Consider the following 21870-nt stretch of genomic DNA (forward strand, 5'->3'; position numbering starts at 1 on the left):
CGATTTTCTTACAAATGAGAACTAGAACCAATTGAAGATGAATGGATTTGGGAATAAGATGATGGTTGGAATAACTCTGACAGTCAGAGCATGCTTTGGTTTGGGGCAGACCGAATTGCTGTCAAAGGGACAATGTAGATAAATTTGTATGTATGACTTATGATACTATCATGTATGTTTGATATTAGTGATTCTCAGATATATTAGGTCGTTTCTGGATACGCGTGTTTGTTTCTGGCGCCTGCTGTGTGTGTGTGTGTGTGTGTGTGTGTGTCTTTGTGTGTCTGTGTGTATCAGTATCATTGTCTGTGTATGCTACGGCAACTGTGTACCGCACAAGCAGGTCATATGGTAGCAGTGGTATTTAGGAATGGCAACAAGAAAATTCCTGAAACTGTATGTGGTCTGTTTGCTTCCCCATCATTGAAGCATTTGCATATATAGTGGTTTCTGTCAGTGGTTTATGTCAGTGTGCATTGCTTGAATGTTTGTTTTAGGATACGTACATGATGTGTGTGTGTGTGTGTGTGCGTGTGTGTGTGTGTGTGTGTGTGTGTGTGAGAGAGAGAGAGAGAGAGAGAGAGAGAGAGAGAGAGAGAGAGAGCGTATAACAAGATATACAAGAGTAGCTATTATGCTAATATAAAAATGTAATCTTTTCATGTGCCTATATATGTACTTCTAGAACTGACCTGCCAAAGTTACATGACCCATTAAACATAAAACCACAAATTAGTCACTGTCTTCCCACCACAAGGCAAGCTGAGTACCCTCTTCAAGGTAGCAACACCTCTCTCAGACTGATTTCATATAAATACAAATTCCATCCTCATGATATATGCACATCTGAACTTCTGAAATTAGAGAATACAACTAAAAGAAATATAATGTACTGTACATGTTTGCATATATTTTGTGTGAATGACAGGACAAAACCATGACATATAATTTGAATGAAGTGTAAAATAGTGTTATTTATAAAAGCCTTGTTGGTTGTCAGTTTCTTCCTTGTCTTTTGGAAGCCGTGAGTTGATATTTCTCACCAAATAGCATGGTTCAGAACTTTTTTTGCGATGCCATTACTTTGTACGCCCTCTTCAATCAGTTCATGGGTCTTGTATATTTTTTTTGTTTTGTTTTTCTTGCTGTCTAAAATCATTTTCAAATCAGAAGAGGGAATATTACACACAGACACACAGACACACACACACACACACACGGACAGACAGACACACAGACACACACACACACACACACACATGTTTAAATAAGTATATATATATAATTGACTACCCATCTATCTATCTATCTATTGAGAGAGAGAAAGAGAGATTCCCTTATCAAATTTTATATCTGTACACCTAGCCTAACACTACAGACATTGCTGGTATGATATATTATTAAAAGAAAGACAACTCAAAATATAGATTGATATGTCACATGTTAATATTGTCACAATTAAGTTATGTCCTGTAACCTCTAAATTACAATATATTTGTTTACATAGTACAGTTGTCTCCCAGAATAAGTCAGTCACATGTCTCCCAGAACAAGTCGGTCCCATATATAGGGACCAGGAAAAAAGGTTGACTTATTAAAGGGATGACATATCTAAGGTATGGAAATAGAAACTGCGCTTCTTTCCAATGTCACCGATGGTTTATTTTCCTTTTTTCAAGTTCCATGGAAACAGCTACACCAGCTGTGAAACATTAGAACTGCAACATGTGTGTTGGGCATATGTTGGGAAAAATTGATAGAGGTGGAGTCTCTTTGAAGTCTTACAGCCCACTGAATATAGAATAAATTACCTTTTAAAAAGCTAAAAAAAAAAAATTAAAAAAAATATAAAAAAAAGAAAGAAAGAAAGAAAGAAAGAAAAAAGAAAAAAAAAAGGTAGTTATTTCTTTGTTTCTTGTTCCTTTCATCATTGAATGTATGGTTTCTTTTGCTAAGCAGCTGTTTAATAAGCAATTCTTATTCAACAATAACAACTCTAATAATTCCTTCTCTTACAATCCACATACCCCTGGCACTATTACATGTTTGATATTGATTTAAGTTTATGTCAGAGAGGGTAATAATGTGTACGTGTGTATGTGTGCGTGCGTGTGCACACATATAATAAATCATAGACGTTGGACGGAAGGCCAAACACATGAGAAGAGATTAAGACTTGTGAGAGAAGGATAAAAAATGGTAATATATATTAATAATAATTATAATACATTTCTAAAATGTCAGCTTATGCATTTGTCACATTGGATGCAAGTCATATGATCGCTGAGCAAGTCGAAAAGAAAATAATTATCATACACACTAACTTGCATTTCAAGCTGGAAAGTGACCCATACATGTGATCAGCTAAAAGGCTTCTCTGTGGGTTAGAATCTTGAGTCCTTGGTTTACCATCTCATCCAAATGTCTAGCATCCAGACCACCACTCAACATCTAGTGTAGGTGGGGAAGATACTGGTGAGTGTGGGATTTAAAGCAGTGTGCTCAGATTCTCTCACTTTTAGTAGGTGGACTGTTACCACACGATATCAGCTCAGGTTGATGCCTCTGATCATTGATGACCACAGAGCCCTGAGAGCATTCAACTAATTCAGCATATACTGCAAACTTGGAATCGAGAATGCCAGTGCAGATGCCCAGTTAACTTACCAGTTGACTGAAGTCAGCTGAAAAAAAATGTGCTCAAGTTTTGTGAGACTGATATTTTGATACTGTATTTGAAAGTGGTTATCTGTCTGTCTGACAGTGTAATAAATTACTTCAGTGTCATGTCAGATGATGAAAGTCAAGAACCAGCACAGGTGACTGAGAGAGACCAGGCCTGTATTTTCATTGATTTTTATTTGTTTTCCACTGGCTGTTGTTCTACAGAAGATGCCAGGTCCTTTGTCATTACCATAGGCCTAATTAACCAAATCAATGTTTCTATGACAACCCTGCTGTAAGCAGGTATCTACAGAATCCTCATTTATCTGTGAAATAGCCAGATATAGTCTTGTGGATTTTTTTTTTTTTTTTTTTTTTTTTTTTTTTTTTTTCCTTTTTCCATTTTCAGCTGCACATCCCGGAAACTTCTGTCATCAGTTCTGGGCTGTATTCATGACAGTATTATTTATTTTGTGTATGTGAGTCTTGAATTTATATATATAGTTTGACATGTGGCTTGATGTTTTTTGTTTTTGTTGTTTTTTCTGTCTGCTGCTGCTTTTGGGAAGTGTATGTGGTTGAAGATAAAAACAAGAATTTTTGACATGTGGTTATTTATTAGGTCAAAGTGGTCTTGAAAGCTTGTTACATGCAGGTCTTATCTTTGTAGAACATATTAGTGATATTTTTTTCAACTTATTTCAGAGGGATTTTTGAGTGGGTTTTTTCCCCCCTTCTCATAATATAGAGCAAAAAAAAAAAAAAAAAAAAAAAAAAATCATTTTTTTGTAATTAGAAGGGGTGGTGGGGTGTACTTTCAGTCAGTTTGTAACGTAGCATCTGTGAGAATAGATATAAGGAAGTTTGGAGAGAAAATCATACACAAACACACACACACACACACACACACACACACACACACACACACACACATATATATATATATATGTATGTATGTATATATCTCTCTCTCTCTATTTTTTTTAATAACCACAGTTCCTGACTGATATTGTGATAAACTGAAACTGTGATAATGAAATGGGGAAAGTAAAAGTGTTTTTGTGTTTTGTTTACTTTGTTATTTAGTTACTTTGTTTTCACTTCCATACAGTCACTGCATTATGTAACGACAGTTAATGTTGACTCGCAAAACAGGCGCTTGGAGTGGTGACCTAGTGGCAATGTGTGCGCGCCTACGAAACGAGAGAATCAGAGTGTGTAGGATGGTATTATTTGTATTATTTATTATTTGTATTTCTTTTTATCACAACAGATTTCTCTGTGTGAAATTCGGGCTGCTCTCCCCAGGGAGAGCGCATCGCTACACTACAGCGCCACCCCCGTTTGTTTTTTTTCTTTTCTGCGTGCAATTTTATTTGTTTTTCCTGTCGGAGTGGATTTTTCAACGGAATTTTGCCAGGAACAACCCTTGTGTTGCCGTGGGTTCTTTTACGTGCGCTAAGTGCATGTAAGCACACGGGACCTCTGTTTATCGTCTCATCCGAATGACTAGCGTCCAGACCACCACTCAAGTTCTAGTGGAGGGGGAGAAAATATCGGCAGCTGAGCTGTGATTCGAACCAGCGCGCTCAGATTCTCTCGCTTCCTAGGCGGATGCGTTACCTCCAGGCCATCACTCCCACTCTCTCCAGTACTGGTACTTTTCCCACCCTCAACTAGATCTTGTGTGGTAGTCTGGATGCTAGTCATTCAAGTGAGGTGATGAACTGATATCCCAAGTGCAGCAGGCACTTAGAGCATGTAAAAGAATCTACGGCTAAATTGTGCAGAAAGCTCTACTACGATACAAAAACAAATAAACTTGCAGACAGAAAATAAAAGAGGAAAAAGAAAAGGTGTCACTGTACTTTAGTAATGCAGTCTTTCTGGTGAGAGCAGCCCTAATTGCACACTGATAAATCTGTGTGACAAAGCTGTAATACAGTACAGTTCCAAATGTGCATGGAGGTGCTTTATGACTTGCTGTGAAGTGTAGTACAGAGGTGACTGCCTTCACTACTGAGCCTTGCTTTTTCTGGTAATTACACCTTTGTGGCACACAGTTGGAGAAGAGTTGTAACTAGAGCCATGAAACTGAAAGAGCTCTTGTTTGCACAGGCAGGTTTTGTGTGTCTTTCTGTGTTGAACGGAGTGTGTACCGGTATGTCATGAGAAACAATGTGTATGGCAAACACAAACTTTGAGAAGAGGACAGAGGAGCGAGGGTACATTTATGGACTGTTGAGTTATCTGATTAGAAACGGTGCTGCTGAGTAACTTTTTTTTTTTCCTGAAACTTCGTGATATTAAGTCGATTTGAGTCTGATGTGAGTACAATTATTATTCATTGTGCTGTTAGGTGTGTGTGTGTGTGTGTGTGTGTGTGTGTGTGTGTGTGTGTGTGGAATATGCATGTGCATGAGAGAGAGAAACAGAGACACAGAGAAAACACTTGCATCAGCAAGACTGCAAAACAAAGTAGTTCCACTTTGATTCCTTTTCATTGGTTTCCTGGTTGTTATGCTGGCCCTTGTTTAAGCTTGACAAGGTAAAATATCCCCATGTAGTGTTCTGAGCTCTGCTGAGAAATGAGGAGCTAAGCAACTCTTGTTTACTTCAGTTTATGTTTACTTGGTTAGTGCCAATTAAAAAGTTTGATAAAAAAAAGTCTCCAGAAATCTGCCAGCATTTTATCAGTAACATTAGTGGTATGAAACAGCAGTCCATGCACACACATGCATGTGCATGTGCGCACACACACACACACACACACACACACCACCACCACCACCACCACCACCAACACAACAACAACAACAACCACCAAACAACAACAACAACAACAACAACCAAAACAAAACAAAAAACCACACAGACACACACACACACAGACAGACACAGACACACACAGACACACACACACACACACACACATGCACACACACAGAGTAACACACACATTCACATATGATGCACATATGGTTGCATACATGTTTTCAATAATAATGAAAATAATAATGATGTACATTTATATGGCGCCCTTTCTCTCTAAGAACTCAGAGCACTTTACATGAAAGAAAACAAATTTCAGAGTGATACACACAGGTACGTGCATGCTCACACCATATCATGTCTTCACTTACACAAGTTTCAGTTTTCTCACAATGGAAGTCTTTGTTTCAGGATCCTCTGCACCACTCCCACCACACAATCGTACCAGCACAGACACAGTACGCACACGTCTGCAACTTCTTGACGACGTCTGCCTGACCTTTGAGCATCTTTGAAAACATGGCCATATCTCGCGACATCCGTTGCGGGCCAGTGCACTTTAACCTCCGTGACATCACGGTGGAGCCGGTGCTCTTCCTGTATATGTTTGCGGTCAACGTGGTGCTGCCCACCCTGCAGGCCCTGGCCTACTTCAAGGTGTGCATCCAGAGGTACAATGCCTCCTTCTGCCAGCAGCTGAGGAATGTCACCTTCCAGCAGGAGCACAGCGAGGAGAACGACTATGTGCAGTCCACCACCTCCCACTGGATCCTGCTGGCCAATGTGGCCATGACCATCCCCGCCTGCTTCACCGTCATGCTCTTCCTCGGCTCCTTCGGGGACAAGGTTGGGCGCAAGTTCCCTGTCGTTCTGCCCATCCTCGGCGCCGTGGCCCAGTCCCTGGCCAGCCTCCTGAACGCCGTCTTCCCCTACGCTCCGCTCGGCTTTCTTCTCATTGGGCCCCTGCTGAGCGGGATGTGCGGTGGGATCATCGCAGCGCTGATGGCCGTGTTCAGCTACATCACGCACGTGGCTCCCCCTGAGACCAAGACCACGCGCATCGGGATCCTGGAGAGCATGATCTTCCTGGCAGGGACACTGGGGGTGTTCACCTCGGGGGTCATGCTGGACGGGACCAGCTTCACCTTCGTGTTCGGGTTCAGTGCAGGGCTGCAGTGCCTGGCGCTGGTGTACGTGGTGGTGTGGCTGGAGGACGTGAGGCCGCCGGAGCCCGTGGTGCTGCGCAGCATGTGTGGCCGCTGGGCCTGGGAGTCACTGAAGGAGGTGATGCAGTTTGTGAGGCGGCCCCGGGCACCTCGCGTCCGTCTGACCATCCTCCTGCTGGTGCTCAGCATCGACCTCATCCTACTGTGCACCGTTGGTGAGGACATTACAGTTGGTTTTTTTTCCACTTTATTTCGTATTTTTACTGGTACACTGCTGTAACTGTTACAAGCTGTTGTGAGTTGTGGCAGTGTAGTCTTGAGCAGACAAATGATCTGGTTTAGTATTTCAGTTAAAGCAAGGGAGGAGAAAAAAGGAATTGAAGATCTTGTGATTGGATCTGTGAATTGTTCTTTTAGCTAAGCCTTTGTTGTGTTGTTTGGTGGTAGGTGTATTGTATTGTATTGTATTGTATTGTATTGTATTGTACTGTACTGTAATGTACTGTGCTGTACTGTACTGAACTGAACTGAACTGAATGCTGTACTGTACTGAACTGAACTGAACTGAACTGTACTGTGTTGTGTTGTGTTGTATTTTACTGTACTGTATTGTACTGTGTTGTGTTGTATGGTATGATATGGTGTTGCTTTTTATGACAACAGATTTCTCTGTGTGAAATTGTGTCTGCTCTCCCTAGAGAGAGTGTGTCACCACATTGCAGTATCACCCTTTTTTTTTTCTTCTTTTGCTTCCTGCAAGTGCATTTTTTTTTGCTGTCAGTGTGGATTTTTCTACAGAATTAGAGACAGACCATGGTCACCATGGATTCTTTTACGTGCACTCAGTCCATGCTACACATGGGACCTGGGTTTTATTATCTTATCCATATAATTAGCAACCAGACCACCACTCAAGGTTTAGTGGAGGGGAAAGAAATACTGGTGAGTGTTTTCACTGTATTTCATATCTTTAATGGTATTGATAGCCGTTACCTGTGAGTTGTGGCAGAAAAAGTTTTGAGCAGAAAAAGTAATCTGTTTTCGTATACAAGTAAAATTGAGTGAGACAAAAAGGAAATGTTGATCATGTGATTAGAAATATGGATTCTTCTTTTAAACTGTGCTTTCGTTGTGTTGTGTGGTAGTAAATGTTGATTTGAGGCCCCTTGGCAGAACCAGTTGGGCGTTGGACTGACCCAGTGTTCACAAGTGAATAGGGTTTGAAGCCAACATCTCAACATGGTCCTTGGGAAAGACACATTACTCCGATTTCCCTCACTCTCCACCCAGATGGGGAAGGTTAAAATAAAAGTGGCAGAAGGGGAGAAGATTGGGCCCCACCTTGCTGTGCAAAGCCTTAGAGTTAGACACAGTGGATATGAAATTCTCTATCCGGATGGCTGTAAAAGGTTCTTCATCTTCTTTCTGTTACACGTCCATCGACTTACTGATGACTGTTGTGACTGATGCATGCTTGGTATTTTCGTGTCTCCATAACCCACCGAACACTGACATGGATTACAGGATCTTTAACATGTGTATTTGATATTCAGTGTGCATATACACATGAAAGTTGTTCAGGCACTAGCAGGTCTGCACATTTATGAGATTCTGTAACTTTTTTTCAACCTTTCAGATAACACTACATTACAGTGGTTATGAATTCAGTGCCTCAGTGTCTGTAAAAGGCGCTGGGACCTTTTAACATTTTAACCTTATGATAATAATAATAATAATGATAATAAAGGACAATGTAATGACACAAAAGCCCTGGGGTTGACAATGAAAAACACAATGATGCATGCATACTAAAAACACATGTACAGACCTGCACGCACAAATCATCCTGCTCCAACTCCAACCTACAAACCGACACCCACCCCATACAAGTTGTAGACACACGCACACAAACACACATGCGCAAGAACATCCCAGCCGTTCAAGGCATATGAACATGTGTACGTTTAGAAATAGTAAACGATAACAGAAGTAAGAAAATTAACTTGATTAAAACATAAAAGTGAAGACATGGAGTTCTTTACTGATTTGAATGGCTGGAAAATAAACAACACTGTACACCTGTGGCTGTCCCTGGATCACAACAGGTGAGCTGGACATTCTGCTGCTGTTCCTGAGGCGCGAACCCCTGGCGTGGTCGCAGACGCTGTTCGGCTACTTCAAGGGCCTGGAGAACCTGCTGCGCGGCCTGGTGCTGATGGTGGCGCTGCCCCTGCTGAAGCGGAAGCTGCGGGTGCGAGACACGTCGCTGGTGCTGGGGGGACTGGTGTCCAAGGTGGCGGGGCTGGTTCTGCTTGGGCTGGCCACCCACACCTGGATGGTGTTCTGTGGTGAGGCTGCTGGAGATCTTCTTCTTCTTCTTCTGCGTTTGTGGGCTGCAACTTCCACATTCACTCGTATATACGCGAGTGGGCTTTTATGTGTATGACCGTTTTTAACCCGCCATGCAGGCAGCCATACTCCGCTTTCGGGATTGTGCGTGCTGGGTATGTTCTTGTTTCCATAACTCACCGAATGCTGAAATGGATTACAGGATCTTTAACGTGCATATTTGACCTCTGCTTGTGTATACACATGAAGGGGGTTCAGGCACTGGCAGGTCTGCACATATGTTGACCTGGGAGATAGTAGAAATCTACACCCTTTACCCACCAGGTGCCGTCACCGTGATTCGAACCCGGGACCCTCAGATCGAAAGTCCAACACTTTAACCATTCGCCAATTGCACCCGTCGGCTGTTGGAGATGATTGGTTTCTTTAACCAGAGATGCCAACTGTTACGATTTCACCATGTTTTGTTACGCTTGATCGCAGTTTGTTTTGATGTTATGCCAATGTCAAAATTGTTCGGATGAGTTCATTTTTGACTGTATAGCATGGTCACAGGCTTTTCCTGTCGTAACATTACTAGACTATTCCCAGATGCTCAAGACCTATCAATGACGAGGCCAGGGCAGTCACTACTGACCTTGGTCTCATGTGGTGATGCTCAGCTAAATGCATGCATGTTTACATTGAAACAGCATTGAGTGGACGAATCAGCTTAATCATAGCAGTTACAGTATGTTGCAGGTAGGTATGTGCCCAAATGTTTGTCTGCCTTAAAAAAAAAAAGTACATTTGCTGATGTGGCTCAGAGTCCAAGTATTGTTCTAATGTCAAGTGCATATGCTTTAGTAACCTGATAATTGAGCATATAATTTTTCACTGTAGCTTGATGAAGCCTTTTGTACACGAAAGTGTGTCTTCACAAGTGACTGAGAACGTTGGTGTTTTTGACTTTTTGCATTCATTATCAGTTGTTTCGCTTGTCAGTTTAACGACTTCTCGTTTACGAAGTCCTTTAAGTAATTTCCTGTAACTGTATTTAGAGGATTTTTTTGTTTGTTTTGTTTTTCTTCCAAATTTCACCCACATTTTTACCCTCATTTGCCCAGTTTCCCCCAACCCTCCATTCATCCACATCTCCCACCCCTTCTAACCGATAATACTCAGATGTATTCATAAATACTTTAACAAAATGTCTTCAATCACCGATATGTGTGACGGGACATTAAACAAAAATTCCTCCTCAGAGTCCAAGTGTTCCTACCAAATTAAAAATATTCCTATCAAATTTCCTGATTGTTCCTACATACACTTGACAGGGGTTGGCATCTGTGATTGACTCATTCTACTCCATGTACAAGTTAACTTGTACCGTAGTTACTTCCCCTGTGGACTTGGTACTAGTTTTTCTTGTACCAGTACACTAATCTAATTTCGTTTATTTTTGCACGGTACAGATGGCATCCTAAACTGAACTGTTTACGAATTTTGGAAGCATGGAAACGAAGCTTTGTTTTTCTGATTAAATCAACAATTCTTCATTGATTTTTGCCATTTTAGTGAACAACCCTACTTTTACTGCAGTGGTTTCATGTAGTGCTGGTCCAGATGAGTTGTAGCAGGCGTGCAGCAGTGGAGTAGAATGAGTTAAACAGATTTCAGTTTTCAGTTTCAGTAGCTCAAGGAGGCGTCACTGCGTTCGGACAAATCCATATACGCTACACCACATCTGCCAAGCAGATGCCTGACCAGCAGCGTAACCCAATGCGCTTAGTCAGGCCTTGAGAAAAAAAAAATTACTGATTGTTCCTACATACACTTATATGCTACATGCCTGCTACAAATCATCTGGACCAGCACCACATGAAACCACTGCAGTAAAAGTAGGGTTGTTCACTAAAATGGCAAAAATCAATGAAGAATCTAGAGAAAAATGTCACAATACAGTTACAAATTCATCAGTTACCAGTATGTGTGACAGGATATTAAACAAAAGTTCCTCTCCCCCACCAACAGTTCAAATGCAATAAATTTGACAGAACAAGAAGAAACTATTGTATTATTGAGTCCTGTTGTAGACTGTTTGAGTGTGTTTGCGTTTGTATATTTAGTGCTTGTATGTCTTCTGTGTGTGTGTGTATGCGTGTGTGTAAGTGAAAGCATATGAAAATTCTTTGCATGATATTATTATTACACACAAAAACAGCAAGTATGCTGTTGTGAAGATGACAGTGCACAGATTTTTTTCAGGGAAATCCCCATTCTATATTAAGCTGGAAGGAATGGTAGCACAAGATAAGTAGTACATACAAAGTGAGTTTACAGGGACTGTGTGCAGCTGGTGTGGTGAGCATGGGACAGGGACTGCCTTCCGTGGGGATCCGGTCCATGTCATCCAGTCTGGTCAAACGAGACGAACAAGGCAGGTTATTTTTTGATTGTTTTCGTTAGGTTGGTTGAATTTTTGAATTTTTTTTTTTTTTTTTTTTTTAAATTTCAGGGGGCGGGGGACACTACTTTATTTTTCTGTGAAAATGGAATCTTGCTCCTTTTTACAGTAAACACGTCTTTTTCTCTTTGTGACCTCATCTCTTTACTTTCCTCCATCTCTTTCTCAGTGTCTACCTGTCTCTGTCTCTTTGTCTTCTACAGAGGAACTTGGCATAACGGTTGAGATGCTTACCTGCCAATACAGTGTGCGTGAGGGTCTGGGTTCCAATCCTGGTCTCACCATTTCTCCCAGGTTTGACTGGAAAATCAAACTGAGTGTCTAATTATTCAGATGAGATGATAAACCAAAGTCCCATTTGCAGCACGCACTCGGCGCACTGAAAAAGAACGCATGACGACATGGGTATTGTCCTCTGGCAAAATTCTGTAGAACAAATCCACTCTTACAGGTACACAAAATATACATATGAATGCACTCAAAGCCTTTGTTAGGCACCTGCCTAGCAAGATGTGATATAGCATATATATGGATTTATCTGAACACAGTGACGCCTCCTTGAGAAACTGAAACTGGGTTCTTCTGGGTGAGTGGAGTAATGGTTCAGTCATCCAGATTGAAGATGGGAAGGTGAGAGAAGTCAGAACAAAAAAACAGTACAAAAAGCAAAAAAGTTGTCCTGCTAACATGTTCCAGAATTGAATACAACACTTGAGTTTAAAGTTTCTGTTTTTATACAGCTTGTTGTGCAGTGGGTCTTGTTGGACAGTCTCTTTCCTCAAGTCCTTGCAGTTCTGGAGACTTATGTATTTGTATTTGTATTTCTTTTTATCACAACAGATTTCTCTGTGTGAAATTCGGGCTGCTCTCCCCAGGGAGAGCGCGTCGCTACACTACAGCGCCACCCATTTTTTTGTATTTTTTCCTGCGTGCAGTTTTTTATTTGTTTTTCCTATCGAAGTGGATTTTTCTACAGAATTTTGCCAGGAACAACCTTTTTGTTGCCGTGGGTTCTTTTACGTGCGCTAAGTGCATGCTGCACACGGGACCTCAGTTTATCATCTCATCCAAATGACTAGCGTCCAGACCACCACTCAAGGTCTACTGGAGGGGGAGAAAATATCGGCGGCTGAGCCATGATTCGAACCACCGCGCTCAGATTCTCTCTCGCTTCCTAGGCGGACGTGTTACCTCTAGGCTATCACTCCACTGTTTGTTAAGACAGAAACTGAAGGCAATGAGGAGGGGTCAAAGGATTAAACATTCTTGATTCTTATGGTGTTGGGGCATAAGAAGCATTTACATTGATCAGTGCAAGCGAAATTTGTTTATCATATATCAGTATGGGTCCTATATTTTGTGTGTGTGTGTGACAGGTCGTCTGTTCAGTGTGGTAGCGGCGTCAGAGAGCGTAGTGGCGGTGCTGGCGGCCCTGCTGTTCAACACTGTGTACCCTGAAAGCCTGCACTTCTTCCCTGGATTCTCCTTCATCATGGCTGCCATCATCTCCCTTGCGGCTTTTTTCATTGTGCTGTGAGTGTCTCGGGGGGGGGGGGGGGGGGGGGAGATGAGTGAGGGAAGAGTGTGTGTGTGTGTATAAACGTATGTGAGTGCCTGCCTGCCCGCACGTGCACACACACACACACACACACACACACACACACATTCTGAGAGTGACCATACATAGCTATACGTGCATGTATGTGCATGCCCTGTGCATGCATGCACACACACTAATAGATTTTTTTTTTTAGCTGTTGGTGTCATGTGTGAAAACTATATTTTTAGAATGTATTGATAAAAAAAAAGAAAAAAAAGGAAAAGAGATGAATGTCTATCTATCTACTATTTATCTATCTATCTATATTAATAATTCTGTTTTAAATGAGGCTGTGATGACCTTTATTGTCAGTTGTACATAATGTACATATATCACGACTGCTTTATCATGGTTTTTTTTACTCTTATGTTAACAGATATTTGCACAGGACGGGAACGGCGGAGTTATGTACCCCACAGCCGTTCGATAGAATGGCTGAGGAGACAGACACTGAGCATGAATCCAGCAGCAGAGATGAAGAGGACTTTCACATCGCTGAGGTGGCCAGTGAGGATCACTTTGGATACATAACATGAATGGTCGCTGTTCCGAGGAGAATGCGACCGGCCAAGGTCATGAGCGTTGTTGTAGATGGCTGCTCTCTGCTTTTTGGCATAGATATGGCTTTTCTTTTCTGTTGTCTTTTGGTGGTCGGTCTGATAGGATTTGTTCTTTTTTATTTTTTATATTCATGTATTCATGGGTTATGAATAGTAATGAATGGCAGAGAGAGAAAGAGCGATTCTTTTAAGTGAAACTCATTGCACACACACACACACACACACACACACACACACACACACACACACACACACACACACACACACACACACACACACACACACACACACACACACACACACACACACACACACACACACACACACACACACACACACACACCACTTGAATCTATGCAAACCAACAGCAGGAATTAAAAAAACCAAACAAACATGCACTATTAGAATATTTACACAAAGTTTTCTGGCAAAAAAAATGTGTAAACGTTAGAGATTTTTGTTAAAACTTGGTGTGTCAGTCACACAGGCACGGCATTGAATTCTGGACTGCCAGGGCACTGAATCTGAAAGCACTCATACCAAACACATTGCATCCTTCCTTCTGGAGTGTTGAGAATCTCGCTTTTCTGTTTGATGATCTGAGACTTTGCAGTGGATTGTATGTGAAGATTTAGGATGCATATTAAACTGAAAATGTACCATAGAAAAAAGGAAATATGCACACTTTATCATGTACCATAGAAAAAAGGAAATATGTTGACTTTATCCTGTCCACTTTTAGGCCCATCTTGAAAGACAGAAAGAAGCTAGCTCCACCATGGATGAACGCTAATTGTCATATATCAGTACATTCCGTCTAAAAGTGGCATATTTTTCACGCACAGGTGATTTAGTCTGGTGCTCTTCTTTCTGCCTTTAATAACCAGGCCCAGAGTGGATGGCATAAAATGTGGGATATTGGTTCCCCCTCCCTGACACTTCACAGCAAGTAACACTGAGTGGAAAGAGAGCTTTATCTTGTGTGCGTGCGTGTGTGTGTGTGTGTGTGTGTGTGATACATATTTTCTGAAGGATTTCAGTGTCAATGAATTGTTACTGACTGTTGTTTATAAAAAATTTAAAAAAAGAAAGAAGAAAAAAAAAAAACAAGTGCAATTTCTGGAGCTGCCAGCCTCCTTCTGATACTCCAATGTATAATTCTCAAAATCCTATTAGGTAGATATGTTTTAAAACAATACACTTGTTACAGTTCACAATTCATCAGCACTAAAACAAAAGAGTTTGCTTTTCTTAGCTACATGATTATTTTGGAAATAGTTTTGCTTTGTTTTGCTTTGCATAAATATTTATTTTCATATATCTTTTAGAGTTGTTTTGCCAATCTATTTGTGAGTGATGAACTGATTGCCAAAACGTTGCTTTGTGTGATTACTTTTGGTACTTTCCCATTTTTGTATCCAAAATCCAGGTACCCATTTTAACTGCATTTTTTTTTTCAGTGGTTTTTGACTCTTGTTTTGAGGGTTAATGTACTTTATTTTGAATCAGATGCAGTTGCTACGCTAATGTGCTGCCATCTTGCCAGTTCCAAAAATTTGTAAGCACTGACATGTTCTTTCAGACTATGCCAATCAGAGAGCTGTTCTTTTCATGTTAGGCCCTTCGAACCATGCAGAGTTATACAGAAAAACCCAACAACATGGTGACTCGAGTTGACAAGTGCCAGTTTGTGTTTGATATGGGCCATTTCAAATTGTTTGACTGCAAGGGTGGATTGCAGCCTACATATCATTTCTCATATGCCTGCATTGTAAAATATATGAAATTTTCCATTTAAATAGGACCCAGAATTTTAGGATACTAAAATAGGGAATTATATTTATTTTCATATATCTTTCAGAGTTGTTTTTTTTTTGTGCCGATCTATTTGTGAGTGATTGGTCATCACTCTGCAGAACTAATTGCCAAAACAAAGCACTTCTGATATTATAGTGGTTGGCATCTGGCTGAGGAGGAGAAAAAAGATCAGAAAAAAAAAAGAAAGATAACAGCATCACTCATGCAACATCTCTCAAAAGTACCCTGTCATGAGACAATGTTCAGCATGTTACAACTTCACCTGTTCTTTTTGTTTCTTCCTTAGATCAGATTTCAGGCATGAGATTTATGATGAAGTTTTCGTTGCCTGTGTGCGCTTATTTTGTGACTGTGTATGTGTGCGCATTGGCTTTATCTGTTATTCTTGTTTCTTTCTCAGGACTTTAGATCAAATTTCAGGCATGAGATTAATGTTGAGATTTCACTTGTCTGACTTTGTATACTTATTTGTGATATCTATCTATCTATCTGTTTATCTCTGTGTGTGTGTGTGTGTGTGTGTGTGTGTGTGTGTGTGTGTGTGTGTGTGTGAATTTGAAAAGTTGAAATTACTGTAAGGTTATGTGTTCATTTCAAACATAGTCTTCTCCCTCTGCTCACTCCTAACCCTGTGTGCCATGTCTTCTGCAGCAGACTTGTACAAATCTCAGTAAATGATCCCCTGGAGCTATCCAGTTCAGGATTCCAACTATCTTCATTCTGTTGACACTGTTTGGAGCCTTGGAACACTGAATCTCTTTTGTAGCAGTGTTATAGAGACTCTTCTTTAGTTGTTATTATTGGTGCTCATTTTTAAGTGTGTTTCTCTAATTTCCTGTCAGTTTCACAGGAAATATGGCCTTCGATACATCAACTTTTTAGGAGACGGAGACAGTAAGACCTACACTACATTGAAGAATGAAGCCATTTATGAAAATGTGACAATTAGAAAATTGGATTGCTGTGGCCATGTCCAAAAAAGGATGAGTAGACATCTTTCAAACAAAGTCAGTGATCTGAAAAAACAAACATTCAGCCATAGAGGAAAGACAGTAAAAGGTATTGGAGGCCAGAACAAACTTACCTGAATACCAAAAAAAGCCATCCTGATAATTCATGGGCACTATGGTGCAGCTATCAGAAAGAATCCAGGCAATTTAGATAAAATGAAACAGGATATCTGGGCCATTTTCAATCATAGGCAAAACAACATGATTTGTGTGGAGACTGGTGTCCATCAAAGAGTGGCCGAGGTGACCCCGACAAGCATGCATTTCCTTACTTTGTCTGTGAGGCCATCTGACCAGTGTTTGAAACACTCACCCAGGACAGTTTGCTGGAAAGGTGTCTCCATGGGGGCAGCCAGAACACAAATGAAAGCTTTCACAATCTGATCTGGGAGAGATGTCCTAAAACAACATTTGTAGGCCGCAAAAGACTGAGCCTGGCAGTTGCAGATGCCACCATTGTGTATAATGATGGAGAGTTATGCAGGCTGGGCATTTTTCACTCCCTTGGAATGGAGCCTGGAGTGTGGACTAAGCAGTGCTCTGCTCAGCTAGACAGAAAAAGAGTTGCATCAGGACAAATACAGGCAAGTGCTGTGATGAAGTTTGCTCGACGACATTAAGCGCTGACTGCTGCGGACCAGGAGGGTGAAAAAACTGAGGAGTATTACCAGGCAGGGGCCCATGAGTAGTATAGTGAGTCAGAAACTATTCAAGCATGCACCGCATGATGGAAAAAAAGTCATTTGAAGTACTTTAATAGATACTTAATTTGGATGCAGTCAAAATGAAAACTTTAAATCCCATTTTCTCAAAACGCAATTTTCGCCATTTATGTTCACCATTTCCCAAATATCTAAAAAAACACAAAAAAAACTATTCAGCAGATTGAGCTCATATTTTGAGTATGTGTTTATTACACATTTTGTTACATTTTGTTGGGAGCTTTTGGTAATTTAGGCCTTATAATTGAATTTGTATTTTTCCAGTTTTCCACATAATTTAGAAGACCAAAACAACATTGACTTTTTTTCAATGACTTTTTTTCTGCCAACACATTGTTCCCTGTTCATCTAACAGTGTTTCTGTGAAATTTCATACAAATAGCATGTTTAGTTCTTATGTTATCAGGGAAACCCTGATGGAACCGTTTTTCCGTACACACTACTTTTCACAAAATTCAAACCCTATATACAATGTGAAGATATGACAAAATCTTAAGCTGATTTCAGATATGCAAACAGTAAAACTTAAACTAAATACAGACCAAATTTGAAACAGAGTAGTTGAAATTTAGTGGGTAAACCAAGATAACAAAAATTGGTAATTTTAGGCGTTTTCGGGTGGTAGAACCATGCCTTACATGAGAGTCTGATTTGTTATTGTTGTGAATACTTTTGAAGGAACTTGTATGTGACATTTATGCATTCCTTTTTACAGTTATCAGTTACATGATTACATGTTGGGGTGTCAGGGGTGCTGTTAGTTATAAATAATGCCCCCACATTCTGAAAATGTTATGTGAGAAATGTTCTTTTCTGTTGCCTTATTTACACTCACTCCTCCTCCTCATCCTCTTTCTTCATGTTTGACCCTATGGCTTTTTGTTGTTGTTGTTGTTGTTTTTTGCTTGTTTTAATAATGCTTTTTGGTTTTAATCTTACTTTTGGTCTCCCTTGAAATGAGGGGGGCATTTTTAATGGGTTGTGTATTTTGTTGTTGCAAGAAATACAGTTTTCCACTTACCTCCCTTGGATATATGTGCCAGTGGAAGTTCCCTTGCTCAAAATCAAAAGTTGAGCTTGTATACTTTGATGGTTTCACCACACCTTCTTCCTCTAACATTGAAAAGTAAGGTTACTTGTTCTTGTCTGCTCTCACCCCCCACCCCCACCCCCCTTGCTCTCTCCTGACCCTGTGTGCCTTGCCTTTTGCAGCAGACCAGTACAAATCTCAGAAAAGATCCCCAAGAGCTATCCAGTTCAGGATAACAACTATTTCAATTCTGTCTGCATTGCTAAGTCCTGGAACACTCAATAATTTTTTTGTAACAGTGTTATACAGACTCACCTTTTGTTGCTGTTATTGTTGATGATCATTTTTTAATATCAAATGTCCTGTTTCATTGGAAATGTTTATTATGTCATAACAACACTGTGTACATGCCAGTTTGATTTGTTATTGTTGTTAATACTTTTGAAGGAATTCATATGGATGCATTCCTTATTACAGTTTACGGTTACATGATTACACATTGGGGTGTCAGTGGCGCAGTTAATTCTAATGTCACCCTTTTTTTCTGAAAATCATTTGTGAGAAAATTCCTTTGGCTCCCAACTCTCCGCCTCCTCATCTTTTTTTCATGTTCAACCTTTCTGGGATTTTTTTGGTTTGGGGGTGTGGGGTTTTTTTGGGGGGGGGTTTTGTTTTTGTTTTTTTATTCTTATCCTCTGTTGGTCTCCTTTGAACTCAGAATGGGACATTTTTATATTGTTGAACCAATAATTGCAGGTTTTTTTTTTTTTTTCCACTTTCCTCCCTTTGATATGTAAATATTCAAGAATCACCTCTTAATCTCATTCTCCCCTCCAAAACCAGCATGACAAGGGAGCTAACTATGTCTAGATTTTGAAAGTGGAACTGAGTCCAGATTCTGATTATTTGAGTTTTACTCCCAATTGAACTCACTTCCAAGAATGAATAAATGAACTTGACTTATATAGGGCACAAATAAATTTCCACGCTCAGATCATGTGTACACAGTGCCACCCACACGCAGACGGTTTCAGTTTCAGTTTCAGTAGCTCAAGGAGGCGTCACTGCGTTCGGACAAATCCATATACGCTACACCACATCTGCCAAGCAGATGCCTGACCAGCAGTGTAACCCAACGCGCTTAGTCAGGCCTTGAGGGGAAAAAAAAAGTGAATAAATAATAGATAAGCTTACACAAATAAATAAATAATAATTATAATGTTTAAAAAAAAAAAAAAGGTGAATAAATAATAGATAAGCTTACACAAATAAATAAACAAATAAATAAATAATAATTATATAAAAACAACAACAAAAAAACAAAAAAACACGCAGACAGAAACAAGTGTCTGGATCACACACACACACACACACACACCTCTCTCTCTCTCAGACATACACACATTGGAACTGATTTGGAAAGTGGAGGAGGGAGTGCATAACTCTGGTGAACATTGGAAGTAATATGTCATATGTTTTGTGTGTATGTTGTATGAGAGAAGGTGTGAGGAAGAGAGAGAGGTTGTGAGTGGTTTTCTTTTTTGCAAAGCGCTTGAGCTGTTAGAAAGGTTGCTGAACAAAGAAAGGTTGCTAAAACAAAATGAACATTATTTTGATCGCTTTTTTTAAGAGAGTAAAAGTAGACATTTTTCTAATGGTCTCAGGGATCAAATTCCAAAGAGAAGGAGCAACAGAGCTGAAGGCTTGTTGATATGTCATTTTGTTTTAATAATATATGTTTGGGTGGGTGACATCAATCAGACTTCTTGAAGCAGATCTCAGTGGGTGAGAAGGGTTTGAAAGTGAAGAAGCTATGATATACACAGAGGGATTTTTTTCTGTCTTGGATTCAAATGTATTGCAGAGCAGTTTGTGATGATATGTTCCTGGACAGGAAGCCAATTGCAGTCTCCTTGTTTTGGGCCTATGTGTTCAAACTTCTTGACTCTGGCAATAAGCCTCACTGCAGTGTTTTGCACTGTCATGTTCATGATCCTCCGCCTGCTTGAGTTCAGTTTCTCTTAGTTCTTCATTGGTTGAGGGAATCCTTGCTTCTCAGAAACTTTGCATAGGTTTGAGTTCATCTTTAAAAAAATCATCCAGTGATAAATTTGATTGAATAGTCAGTGCTTTTAAAGGACTAATTATGCCTGTTTTTTTGTTATTGTGGTGGGGGTAGGGGTGAGCTGTATTGACCAACATTTATTATTATTTCTTATATCTCTCTTTTTTTTAAGAAGTGTTGCCATCCCCAATATGGCCCTGTGAGCTGGCTGGGATGTTGACAAACAATACAGTTACATAAGAAAGAGAGTGATAATTATGTTTATGCACATTTTCACAGAGCAAAGATGACTGGGGTTGAAACCTTCATCATGTAATCTCAGCTTTGGTGGGCTGGACATGTAGTCCCAATGGAAGACATAGGATTGTCAATGATATTCGTCTTCTCCAAGCTGGTTGCTGGTGCAAGTTCTGGCGTTCGAGGAGAGGCGTCCATCCTGCAAAGACAGAAGACAAGACCTGTCATCTGCTATTGCCTGCCCACAGGGCTGCCACCTTTGTGGGTCTTCATTTGCGCTGCGTTATCATCTCTGCAGTCACTGATGTCTTCATGGTTCACGGTGGATTTCCATGATGCATATGGCCAGTATATAGGATGTCTGTCCATGTCTGTAGAGATATTTTCACAGGTATCTTGGGCCAGAATAATGTATAATCTGTAACACTTACTTTGTGTTGGTTTGTGTTGCTGAGCAGACCTGGTGTGCCTTTCATTGATTAAAAATTTTATCTGTGCATGATATATTTATGTGTTTATTTTTTTCTTCTAGTTTTAGAGTGTTTTAGCAATATTCCAAATGATTTTAAATGTTTATGCAATTGGGATAGAAACAGCTCTGTCATTATTGCATATTCATGTCAGTTTAAGTACAGCTGTAAATTATTCTAAATATAATTTGTTTGAATGACCAGTTGGGGAAAAATAAAAGCTAAAGTGTGATGAGAAAAGCAGCAACAGTGTGGAATTTTTTAAAATAAAATTACTCATTACTGAAAGGGGTACGAAATAGTAGTGAATGTTGTTTGAACTGATCAGAACTTAAAAAAAGAAGTTTTTAGATGATGGAATGAAACACTGGAGAGCTTGAAAGCCTTGACAAAAAAACAGGTATTTTACTGTTGTGATAAAATAAGGAATGAAAAAGAGAAGAAAATGAAAAGAATAAAAGATCATGAACTGAAGAATTGCGTCACTCAGGTGATTTTTAACTTTTTCTGTGTTTATCAGTATAGTCTCCACTCTTTACCCAATGAAATCTTGTTATGTTTTTCACTCCAATGATTGTGTTAACCTTCTTTCTTTTCTTTAGAAATTAATCAGTCGGAATGTATTGATCTTAAACTTGAAGCACTTTTCTGTTCCCAGGTGCTTTTGTTTCTGTTGCTGATGTCAGTTTTCTTCTCTGAAGGGCATTACTGTAGCAGCCCTATGTATCAAACAGATCTGAAGTGAAAAATAATTGCTGGAGAACCTGCACTTGTTACATAACCTATTCCTACCTGGCAAAAGTAATGAGCAATAATCAGTGTTTATCTGGAGGGACACTTTATATCCAGCTTTAAGGTGTGTGTGTGTGTGGGGGGGGGGGGGGACCTGTAAGGATATACCAAGATAGAATGCAAAAATGTTGAAATCTGAGTGAGTTCTTGTAAAAAAAATAAAATAAAA

At 40.0% G+C, this 21870-nt stretch overlaps 1 protein-coding gene across 2 annotated transcripts; it reads left to right on the forward strand.

The window, feature by feature from the left end:
• Window positions 1–59: 59 nt before the first annotated feature.
• On the forward strand, window positions 60–18786 carry LOC143296401 (proton-coupled folate transporter-like). Of its 2 annotated transcripts, none has more exons than XM_076608296.1 (6): window positions 60–146; window positions 5848–6817; window positions 8708–8950; window positions 11287–11370; window positions 12774–12930; window positions 13374–18786. In XM_076608296.1, the coding sequence occupies exons 2-6, from the start codon at window positions 5956–5958 to the stop codon at window positions 13531–13533; spliced, it is 1506 nt and encodes a 501-aa protein (XP_076464411.1). In that variant the 5' UTR covers window positions 60–146; window positions 5848–5955; the 3' UTR covers window positions 13534–18786. The 2 variants fall into 2 exon arrangements, with proteins under 2 accessions (XP_076464411.1, XP_076464412.1); XM_076608297.1 differs by lacking the exon at window positions 60–146 and adding an exon at window positions 4875–4991.
• Window positions 18787–21870: the final 3084 nt, after the last annotated feature.

This window comes from Babylonia areolata, chromosome 21, assembly GCF_041734735.1.
Source record: "Babylonia areolata isolate BAREFJ2019XMU chromosome 21, ASM4173473v1, whole genome shotgun sequence".
Classification (NCBI taxonomy): domain Eukaryota; kingdom Metazoa; phylum Mollusca; class Gastropoda; order Neogastropoda; family Buccinidae; genus Babylonia; species Babylonia areolata.

Bases quoted from the DNA above. Each gene is read 5' to 3' on its own strand.
- LOC143296401 (XM_076608296.1), top strand. From the start codon at position 5,956: ATGGCCATATCTCGCGACATCCGTTGCGGGCCAGTGCACTTTAACCTC. The intron at 8,951-11,286 runs GTGAGGCTGCTG...GACTGTGTGCAG, and splicing joins CACCTGGATGGTGTTCTGTG to CTGGTGTGGTGAGCATGGGA. The intron at 11,371-12,773 runs GCAGGTTATTTT...TGTGTGTGACAG, and splicing joins GGTCAAACGAGACGAACAAG to GTCGTCTGTTCAGTGTGGTA.